General features: G+C 34.5%; 2 protein-coding genes across 6 annotated transcripts in view; one reads left to right on the top strand and one right to left on the bottom strand.

The window, feature by feature from the left end:
• Positions 1 to 12,500, bottom strand: part of LOC115229316 (L-threonine ammonia-lyase) — a 498,130-nt gene that overhangs the window by 180,996 nt on the left and 304,634 nt on the right. The window lies entirely within an intron of this gene.
• The window catches only part of LOC115226162 (putative amine oxidase [copper-containing]), a 57,419-nt gene continuing 56,408 nt past the window's right edge, over positions 11,490 to 12,500 (top strand). For both annotated transcript variants that reach the window (XM_036500058.1, XM_036500066.1), the window contains exon 1: positions 11,490 to 12,412. In XM_036500058.1, the coding sequence (XP_036355951.1) occupies positions 12,376 to 12,412 (37 nt within the window). In that variant the 5' untranslated portion in view covers positions 11,490 to 12,375. The remainder of the gene's footprint in view (positions 12,413 to 12,500) is intronic.

The following is a 12,500-nucleotide window of genomic DNA, read 5'->3' as shown; positions in this document are numbered from 1 at the left end:
GGGCTGAACCCCGTGTTCATGTGTGGAAATTTGTGTGTTTTTTTATATGAATAAATGAAAAGAATGGAGTCGAACGAAGATTTTATCCAAATTCCTTTACTTTCGACATATGTTTCGAAGACTGCATATTCTTAATTCCGAAGGAATGAAGGTTGCATTATGCCGTCTTCTCATCAGGAAATACAAGGAACCTCTATCAGCCTCAAGACGAACAAAAGCTTCTTACCGTCTGCCTACATGGTTTCCACAGTGATAATGAGTATTTATTTAAAATAATCCGTTATAAGCAATGACCTCAAAATTGGATGGAAGGAGGAAGTTATAAAAAAATAGGAAGGGAACAGTTTGTATGCTGTATGTATGGGGATTGACGGGTGTATGTTTTGTTAATGAGTTTGAGTGTTTGTGTGTGTATATAACTGCATCTGTGTGTGTGTGTGTTTGCAAATGTATATGTGGGGGGGGGACAATTGTCAAATATATATAGTATTAATGTGAGAAATTTGTGTCTGTGTGTTTGATTGTGCGCATGATAGAGAGAGAGAGAGAGAGAGAGAGAGAGAGAGAGGGAGAGGTAAAGAGAAAGAGATAAACATACGCCAACTATATTTAATGTTTGATGCAACAGAATAGAGAGGAAGCATTTGTCTACGGTAGTGGTGTAGACGTGAAAGTAATTACTAAAACCAAAGAGGTTATCTATATTATTTATTATTTATATGAGTGGAAGGTATGTTTTTGCCAATGTTTACATCTATAGGATTTTTCTATTATTGTGTTTACCAAGGGGAATTTGGCGAAAAGTATATAGAAGAGTTCAGAATTACAGATGCAACAATATTTCCTGCCCTCATCAAAAGGAAAGGATACAGATAATATGGACCAATCCAGCTTGAAAGTTATATTGTTGTCCTTAAGACGCCAAACTGATTTACTTAGTCCTGTACTATGTTGTTTTCTCTTATCTCGGAAAGTTGAATAATGGTTGGAAATTCTCTGGGACAATGGAGAAGTTGTCGCACCAATATAAAAGAAGACATCGGTACCGTAAGAAATTTTATACTGGTAAATGGAATTTTTAATTTTGGAATTATTGGACAAGAAGTCTAATCTGTTAGGGTTATCCTCCGAGATCAAGATGGAGTTTTTATTGTTATGATTACTGTTTATATTATTGCTAGCATTAACTACTAGACTATTTCTTTTATTGTTATTATTATTAATTGTACTATAACCGGCATTATCACTGATAATAGAAATGTTGTTGTTGTTGTTGTCATCAATACTACCACTGTTATTAACCCGACTAATTCTATTATTAATATTATCATTGCTAACATTAATGTTGCTACGAATGTTGGTACTATCAATATTATTTCTATTATTATTATTGTATGTTTGGTTGGAATTGTTAAGAATAGTGTTAGAACTCCCGGGTGAAGAATCTTTGTTTAGCAGCTTGTTATTATGGGAAGCAATAATTTGCGATAGATTTCTAGTGTTAGAGAATGCAATTCTTACCTTATGTGAATTGATAATAGAATAATACATAGAATTCCTGGGAAAGTTCATAGCCACTGCTTCACGGAACTGTAAAGGAAGGTTCGATTTGATTTGTTTTCCGAAAGGTATAACAAACCAGATATAGTTTTTTGTGGACTTAGATATATGTATATATATATATATATATATATATACTTATTATAGCCTCAGGCCGACCAAAAGCTTGTGAATAGATTTCGTACTCGAAAACTGAAAGAAGACTGTCGTATATATGTGTATATTTGTGTATGTGTGCGCCTGTGTCTTGTGTTTGTACCCCCACCATTGCTTGACAACTGAAGTTGTTGTGTTTACATGTCTGTAACTTAGCGGTTTGGTAAAAGACACTGACACAATGAGTACTAGGCTTACAAAGAATAAATCCTGTGGTTGATTTCTTCGAACAACCAGCAGTCTGAAACAAGTAAAGCAATAAAAATCTATGCCATTTTAATCCCGAGCAAGACCGGGTATCTCTGCAAGTACTTTTTAAATTAGTGATTCTCAACCGGGGTCGATATGACCACTGAGGGTTCATTTAAGCAAAATAATAAACTGAACATCAAAGGTAATATTTTGAGGGCCCATGAAACAAATTTGCTTTAAACATATTTATTGCAAGAAACAGCCCAGTTTCTTTCTGTAACATTTTACATAGTTCAAACTACGCAAGTGAATGTTTGAAAAACAAAATAGGAGTCTTGAAAGAAGTATCTATAAAACCAGCTCTTAAATATCGAATGGCTATGGGGGGCGGGGGGCGGCACCAGAATAAAATAGTAATCAAAAGTGGTTGAAAACCACTGCTTTAAATCAACTAACTCCAAGCAGTATAAAGCTAGACAATGTATAACACGATTTTTGTCCTTGGGTAGTAACTGCTATTTCCCATTTGCCTACCCCTAGAAAGTATGAAAAATTACTAATATTTCCATCGAACTTTATTTTGTTAACTTTATTGAAATCCCAAAGTATCTCTCTCAACACATGGCTATGATACTCTCCCAATACTGCTGCTCATCGTTAGGGATGCACATATTGTCAACCACTAAGGAACATGGTCAAGTGGTTAAGGTCGAGCATTGACAAGCAAATCTGAGGTATTGAGCAAAATATTTGCTACAACGATATTTCTGGTTCAGTAACACAGCACTGAATCTGCCTGAAATGTAATGGAAAATAGGTCAGTTTCAAAGCTTTGATGTCCAGGTCACAAAAGCAAAGTCACTTCCTTTGATTTCTAGATAGAAGCAAATCGGAAATAACACTTACTGAATAATACACAGTGTAAACATCGGTTTTAGATTAAAGTGATATTCTTTTCCAAGTCTCAATTTATAAATTATTGAAGTAATGGATGGAAGTTTCTTTTCAGATCTGACTGACTCCTCTCTTTTGACAAGGGGATAAGAGCACATCTCTAAATTCCTGCTTCATGCTTTTAAAATACTGCACTGCTGCTTGCTTTTATTTTTATACCTACTTTATTTGTTTAGATCTTATTTACAATAAACAGACGCTAAAAATCAACCTTTATTGATGTTACATTAGTAGGAGAGAAAAGAGTGAGATCAGACTGGGATGTCACTTGGCCAGTAGAGGGGAAAAGCAGTTCTTAAACACACACGCACACACACACAACACACACACACACACACACACCCACATACGCACACACATTCGTACAGACATTCACTTCCACAACACAGACGCAAACACACATGCACACATTCAGGCAAATACAAGTGCACACACGCACAAAAGCAAACGCACATACCCCCCACACAAGCAAACAGATGCTGATACGCATAGGCAAACACATATCCACACACACACATATGAACACACAGATGCACACACAGATGCACACACACACACACACGGATGTACACAGACACAGACACAGACACACACGCACGTACACATACACACATATATACACACACAGAGGCAAACATACAGACAAACACAGGCAAATACGCATATGCATATACAGACAAACAAACTCACACACATAGACGAACACAGAGAGGTTGAATCAGACTTCCAGCACAGGTAAGAGGCGCCATGCTTACATTGGAGTGAATGATGTGTGGAATGGACAAATACATCCATCATAGTAAGTGAACAACATCGGTAAATAACAGTGAGTGTATATAATTAGATTGTAGGTATATGGCTAGGTATGAATTTATAGTGGTAAGGCAACATTACACACACACACACACACCACACACACACACACACATAGAGGCAAGCACAGACGCACACACACGCATATACACAATATATATACGTACTTTGATACAGTTGTACATCTGCGCGAGTGTGTGTATATGCATAGATGTATCTCTTTCTCTTTCTCACTTTATCTATCTATCTATCTATCTATCTATCTATCTATCTATCTATCCATACCATTCTCTCTCTCTCTCTCTCTCTCTCTCTATCTATCTATCTATCTATCTATCTATCTATCTATCTATTATCTATCTATCTATCTATCTATCTATCTATCTATATTATATATATATATATTAATATATATATATATTATATATATATATATACATATAAATGCATACATACATATATATATATGCATGTATGTCTATATGCATCTCTCTTACCTTAATCATATATATATATATATATATATGTAAACACACTATATATATATATATATATATATATATATATAAACACACTATAAACACACACATAAATATATATATATAGGTATATACACACATGCATATACATGTATATACATGTTTGTGTGCATATGACTGTGTGTGTTTGTGAGTTTGTGTGTACGTATATACAACTATATGTAAGCACATGCATATGTAAATATGAGTGGGTGTACCTATGTATGTATGTGTCGATGCGTGTGTGCTAGTGTGTGTCAGTGTGTGTAGGCATGTATAGACTGAATGTTTGCGTGTATACGCATGCAGAAGTTAGATAGATAAATAAAGGTTATAAGATAAATAAATAGATAAAAATACATGCATCTGACTTTGAATATATAAATTATTCAGTTTCTAGAAAAAAATATTGAGGGATTTGATAACATAATAATAATAATAATAATAATAATAATAATAATAATAATAATAATAATAATAATAATCCCACTAAGGGTAGAGAATAACAGAAGTAACAGTCCCTCTTCCACCGTCACGTACTCTCTCTCAATCATCATTATCATCAATACCACCACCACCACCACCAATACAACCATCACATCATCATCATCATCACCATCATCATCATCATCATCGTCGTCGTCGTCGTCATTATCATCACCAGCACCAGCACCACCACCAAGACCACCATGATGAAAACCACCTCCACCATTACCATCATGATTATCCTAAAAAACATTTACAGCACTAATTACTTCAAATTTTTGCCACTAGGCTGCTAAAGGGGGAAGTGGGGGATGAGTTGATTACATCGACCTCAGTGTTCAACTGGTACTTATTTTATCGACCCCGAAAGGATGAAAGGCAAAGTCGATCAAGGCGGAATTTGAACTCAGAACGTAGCGACGGGCGAAATTGTTTTGCCCATGACACTGCATAGACCTTAAGTATGGCATGTGTAAAATTTCAATGAAATTGGTTGTGTAGTTCTCAAGTTTTAGGGATTCATAGTGGAGAAGATATGATATTGCTGTGGGCTAGCCCTGGGCAATAAGTTAAAAATGTTTTTTTGCCCATGACACTCCTTGGACCCTAAGTAAGGCATGTGTAAAATTTGAATGAAATTGGTTGTGTAGTTCTCAAGTTTTAGGGATTCACGCAGACAGACAGACACACATTCTCAGTTTTATATATATAGATAGATATGTATGTATGTATATATATATACATATATACATGTATAAATATATATACATACATGTGTGTATATATATATATATATATATATATATACACACATCTATCTATCTATCTATCTATCTATCTATCTATCTATCTATCTATCCTCCTCGAATTTTTGCCTGATAAAACGTATTTACTTGTAAAGAAAACAGTCGCCATTGTAAAGCGATGTCGTCTATAATGCAACTTCATAAAGAAGAAGCAATTTGCTATCCGGGTGGTGGTGGAAATTTATTGCTGTGTCACGGTGACCTTCCTCCGATGTAAATAAGAGTCCTCATCAAGAATATAACAACATGGAAAAGATCTATTTACTTGCGCGTAAAATCGTCATTATATAATTATGTTGCGGCATCCTTTAACTGTAAGTGATTCCAGTCATTAAGAAAATAGCTTTAGGTATCGTTAAGTTTCATCTCTTAAACCATGGTGGTTAATATTATTTATTTCATCGACACTCTTGAAAGATTATATATGATTCTCTAATATAAAGTTATGTTGAATTTATTATACTCATAGTTTACACCAAAAGATCAAACATCGGAATGCGTTTAACGTTTGCATTTTAGAAATTATTTTTTGAGCTAGTTAAGGCGGCGAGCTGGTAGAATCGTTAACACGCCGGACAAAATGCTTAGCGGAATTTTGTCCGTCCTCTCGTTCTAAATTCAATTTCTTACCTTTCATCCTTCCGGGGTCGATAAATTAAGTACGAGTTAAGTACTGGGGTCGATGTCATCGACATACCCCCTTCCCCCAAATTTCAAGTTTTGTGCCTTTAGTAGGAAGAATTATTATTATTATTATTATTATTATTATTATTATTTAGTAGTCTTATTTTTATCACGTGCTTTCACTGCACTACTGAGCGCAGCCCTCTGTTCCTTGGGTATATGGTGTGTTTGTTGTGGTGCTCTTATTTTCACTGTACTGAAAGTGTTTTACGTAGGATGTGTGCAGTGCCTACTAGTGCTATTTTCTGTTTGTTATATATACCTGTGAGTTTTGGTGTTTTTGTTGTTTTTGTCTGAATGTTTCTTTATCATACCTACTGCTCGTACCATGATAGAAATTGTTTCTGTTTTTACGATCTACATTGAGTTACCTCTACTTTTGAAAGTTTCTTCGTTTCTTTTAGAGAAACATTGTCATCTGTTGGGATTGATACATCGATTAGAAAGCATTTTTTCTTTGTGATCTCTGACAATTATATCCAGCGTATTGTCCATAATTTCTCTATCTGTGTGTATACCAGAGTATGGTTGCTTTCTCTTTTTCAATGACCTTTTTTTAGCACGTACCATCTTTTTCTGTTGTTATTCCATAGTGTTGGCATAGCTTCCAGTGTATATAGGTCCCAATTCTGTCGTGCTTGTGAATATATTCCTTCTTAGCCAGGACTGGGCAGCCAAAGACAATATGATTTATTGTTTCTTCTCCGTCACCACATATTCTGCGGATACTTGTATTTCTTTTCATTACGTGCTTTCGGTGATTTCTGGTGGGAAGGCTTTGATCTTGAGTGCAATTAAAAGTCCTTCAGTTTCTGCTTTGAGCCCTGAGCTTCTCCGTCATTGCTGGGATTTTGCTTTTTCTATTACTTTTCTGTTTAGCTTCATCCAATATTTGCCATGAAGGGGCTTTTCTTGCCATCGTTTTATCATGATCCGTTGCTGTTCCAGTTTTAGTTTGGATTTCAGTTGCTTTACAGCTTTTGATGTTTCTTCTATTTCTTCATAGTTGTTAGGTACTATGACTCCTTTTTTGTATTTGTCAGCTTCCTTAAAGACTGAAAACTGTTTTTTACTTTGTTCGTGTTTTGTGGTTATTTATTATTATTATTATTATTATTATTATTATTATTATTATTATTATTATTATTATTATTATTATTATTATTATTATTATTATTATTATTATTATTATTATTATTATTATTATTATTATTATTATTATTATTATTATTGAGTGAGAGAGCAGTTCATGCCATCAAAGTGACACTGGGGTAAAATATACGAAGCCCATCTTGACTACCCGTCTGATAAGGGTACACCTGGCACATGCATCACAACCATATGTGCGCGACATGGTGATCTCATATCAAGATAAACAGCGCATCACCTTGCAGGTGGGGCCCAGTTGGGATTTTCTTCAGGTTGAGTAGCCCATCCCGCTCAAAAGGTCCCTGAATAAGGGTTGTTTAAGGATGTTGAAAGAACCACCCATGTTTCCAGAGGTGAATTATTCAAACCCCAAAGAATCCCTCTCAACACATGGCTATGATGCTCCCCACTACTTCTGCTCGTGATCAGAGATCCACATATCGTCAGCCACTAAGGGACATGCTCAAGCAAATCTGTGGTATTGAGCAGAATATTTGCTGTAGCCCATCTTTTATACCAAGACAAAACAATGTACATGATAACACTTCCAATCAGTTAAGATCAAAAGCCATGAGAGCCACTGCCTGGTACTGCATCAGGGCATATTATTATTATTATTATTATTATTATTATTATTATTATTATTATTATTATTATTATTATTATTATTATATTATTATTATTATCATTATCATTATTATTATTATCATCATCTTCTATTATTATTATTATTATTATTATTATTATTATTATTATTATTATTATTATTATTATTATTATTATATTATCATTATTATTATCATCATCATCATCATCATCATCATCATCATCATCATCATCATCATATCATCATCATCATCATCATTATTATTATTATTATTATTATATTATTATTATTGAGTGAGCGAGCAGAGCATGCCATCAAGTGACACTGGGGTAAAATATACGAAGCCCAGTATACCCATCATGACTACCCGTCTGATAAGGTACACCAGGCACATGCATCACAACCATATGTGCGCGACATGGTGATCTCATATCAAGATAAACAGCACATGACCTTGCAGGTGGGGCCCAGTTAGAATTTTCTTCAGATCGAGTAACCCATCCCGCTCAAAAGGTCCCTGAATAGGGTTGTTTAAGGATGTTGAAAGAACCACCCATGTTTCCAGAGGTGAATCATTGAAACCCCAAAGAATCCCTCTCAACACATGGCTATGATGCTCCCCCCTACTCTGTTCGTGATCAGAGATGCACATATCGTCAGCCACTAAAGGACATGCTCAACTGGTTAAGGTCAACAACTGACAAGCAAATCTGTGGTATTGAGCAGAATATTTGCTGTAGCCCATCTTTTATACCAAGACAAAACAATGTACATGATACACTTCCAATCAGTTAAGATCAGAAGCCATGAGAGCCACTGCCTGGTACTGCATGAGGGCATTTATTATTATTATTATTATTATTATTATTATTATTATTATTATTATTATTATTATTATTATTATTATATGTTTGGCTTTTGCTTTGTATTTGTACAAGTTGACTGCAAGTCACACCCACATACCTCGAGAGACAGCAGCTAGAAGTTCAATTTGGTGTTATGACTAGGATGCTATACTTTTGGTTTTGCACAGAGTATTGTTCTAGAGAATGCCTGTCAAAACATCAGAAGATTAGAAGTTTGTTTTAAAAGTAACTTGATGGTAAGATGATAGTGTGACGATATGATGACAGTAAAAGGTGTTTGCTGTAGCGTACATTTAAAAGTGTTTTGACACTGTTTACAGATTAAAATGTTTTTGGGATTATACAGACAATATTTTTCTTAGGATATGAGCAGTTCCTATGAGCACTATTTTTTGAATTTCTTTCATATTTGGGTTTCTTTTTTGCTATCATTCCTAGAGCTCTTATGACAACAGGTATCGTTTTATTCTGGAAGTTCCACATTTTGCCAATTTCTATTTCTAGATCTTTATACTTGCTCAGTTTTTGGTAGGTCTTGACAGATGCATTTATGTCGATTGAGACAGACATATCGATGAGTAGGCATGTTTTTGCCTGCAATCCATCAACATAATGTCTGGCCTATTTGCATCTATCTTTCTGTTAGTTTGAACAGTGGAGTTGGAAAGGAGTGAGGTGTGATCATTTTCAAGCACTGGAGTTGGTTTGTGTTCCCACCAGTTTTTATCATGGGACAGATCCAAGTGTTTGCAAATTACCAAGTGAATATACTTTGCCGCTCTATCATGCCTGTTCAGATACTCTGTAGGCACAAGAAAACTACGTCCGGAGACAACATATTCGATGATTTCATTTTGTTTTTTGCACACCTGACTTATTGAGCTATTGCCGTTCTTTAAGATGGCCTGGTAGCTTCTTGTAGGTAGGCATTGATCTTGTGCTGCTATGATAAATCTATCAGTCTCTGATTTTAAGCCAGAAGATACTAACCATTGATGGGTAAGGGCTTTGTTAACATCAGCATTATTAGCTCTCTTTGGATATTTGCCATTGAGAGATTTTACCTGCCATTTATCAGTAAAATATCTAAAGCAACCGTTTTAGCAAGGGTTTTCATACCTTTAGTTTTTCTGTGCTTGTTTCCAGTACGTCTAATTCTGGGATTTGTTGTATTTGGAATTCACTTAGATATTTCTTTGCCTGTTTTGTTACTGAGTATGACGTTTTCTTGTTTTCATGCATCAAGAGAAGTTTTAACATTCAGTCATCAGAGTTTTTCAGGTAAGTGTTTTGACCAATTGTGGCAATCTTCATTGTCAATTCCAGTTGCAGAAGTCCACGGTCAGCCTCTTTTCTTGACAGGTACAGTCGTTAAATATCTGCCTTCGGGTGGTGCATTCTAATCATTGTCAACAATTTTCGTATTTTTCTGACAAGCTTAGAGATCTCAATAATTGACCAGTTAATAATACGACAGTTATGGCTAAAGTATTGACAACTTCGATCCTGTTTCCTGCGTTCAGCTCTGTCTTGAGTATTGCCCTAACCCTGCGATAACATTCTTTTCTGATCTTTTTCCTCATCATTGAACGTTTGATTCCATCTTATTAAAATACACCTAGGTATTTGTAGCTCTCCGCTGGTTCTAACTCCTTTATAGCATTCTGTTGTTCATGGTTAACGTTGGAAGTTTCTATCATTTTCCTTCTGATAAATGTAGCTTTTCCACATTTATCTAGGCCAAATCCCATCCTGTTGTCATCACTGAACTGTTTTACAATTGCCAGTAAACCGTGTAGTTGTTGGTCATTTTTTGCAAAGAGCTTTAAACCATGTGTGTAAAAGGGATGATTTGTATTTTTATCAAAAATTTTATAACCATATTGTACATCATCAAGAAATTCCGAAAGAGGTATTAAGGCTAGACAAAAGAAGAGTAGTGATAGAGAGTCACCCTGGAAAATGCCAAATGAAATTCTTACATTCCTAACATTAAAAGTTTCATTGTCACTATTCAAAGTCAGTGTTATTTTTCATGATCTCATACTTACAGATAAGTTTCGCAGAGTAGGTGCTAAGCATTTTAAAATCCAGCTATATAAAAGCTTTTTTATAGTCTATCCAGGCAATTGATAAGCTCTTGTGTTGTTTGTGACAATCTTCCAAAATCATCTTAATGACGAGTAGCTGATCTTTACAACCATAGGACCCACGTTTACATCCTTTTTGAAACATTATTATTATTATTATTATTATTATTATTATTATTATTATTATTATTATTATTATTATTATTATCTGAATTCTATCAATATAAAACCTTAGAAATAAGCATGGTTTTCTTTGACTGGTGGCTTTCGCTTAATTGGGACTAAAGCTGCCACCCACCAGGTGGAAACGATGCATATATTTATATTGAATACATAAGAGATTTTGGAGCTGGTATTTACTAGATTTGTTTGATCAGAACAACCTATAGATATTAATTCATTATGGTGTCTGCAAGAGTTGGAAATCTCCTCTGATGAAGTCCCGTTATTCACAGTCAGTTAAACACGGAATTAGTATCAAAACTCAGAGAGACTGCTCTCAATTAAAATTCACCAACCCTGTTATTCAAATCACTCTCTTATCTTGGCGATTCTGGTGTATGTATATCATTTGATTTACATGTATATTTTTCTGTACATACATTACTATGACGTCTGTTATATATTCAATGTCGTTTGCATTTAAACAATCGCTAGAATGCTTTGTGTCACCTCTTACATCATCTAAAACATGATGTTGTAGAAGATACTCCCGAAAAGTGTATGCAAGCGTTATGACATCTAAATTTTCCACTGAGTTTGTCTTATTATTGGCGATGAATGAAGCATAACGGCGGTTGTAGTAGTAACAACAACAATAACAATGAAAATAGCCGAAGTCCTCAGGCAATAAGATTTAATATTTCAATAATTCCTATTAAATAAATCCATTCTCCCTCTATTTGTTAAATATTGACGAGAAAAACAAAAACAAAAAACAAAAACAAAAACGAAAAACACCCACCACCGCAAAAAAAACGAAGATATATATACAGAAAAGGAAAACAAAAGCAAAAAAGAAAAAAAACTTTGAGTGGATTTCAGCTAGAAATAAAATTACATAGATGACTTGGAATACATAAAAATGTAAATGCAAATATTTAGTGAAAATTTTATGTTGAAAGTTATTTAATATTAGTTCGGATTGTATTTCATTATGAAATAAGTTATGGAAGAATAACTTTCGAGAAATTTTTTTTAATTGATAAATAAATAGATGAGGTGAGATGTAGTTATGAAAGTACACACGCACACACACACATACACACACACACGTAAGAACACAAAAACACTTCCACATCCACAGAAAGAGGAAATGAAAGTGGAAGGAAATTAAGAAGAAAAGAACGAAAGAAGTGAAGGAGAGAATAAAACGATTCACCCATTCTCGCACAAATGTTGATATTGAAATGATATTAAGGAAGAAAAGTTAGAAGATTAAAGCAACCCAAATCTTCATCCAGTGACGAAACAAGTAAAGGTTGACCTCCACTTATGGTTTATCGCTCGCCGTATCGTGAAGTAGTACAAGGTGAGTGGTAGATTCTTTTATTTATTTTTATTTATTAAAAAAGCATTTTTTTTACTTGTTTCGGTCATTGGACTACGGCCTTGTTGGG

This window comes from Octopus sinensis, linkage group LG2 (genome assembly GCF_006345805.1).
Source record: "Octopus sinensis linkage group LG2, ASM634580v1, whole genome shotgun sequence".
NCBI classification, from domain to species: domain Eukaryota; kingdom Metazoa; phylum Mollusca; class Cephalopoda; order Octopoda; family Octopodidae; genus Octopus; species Octopus sinensis.
Note: the sequence above shows the minus strand (reverse complement) of the source record. Positions and strands in the feature narration are given on the sequence as shown.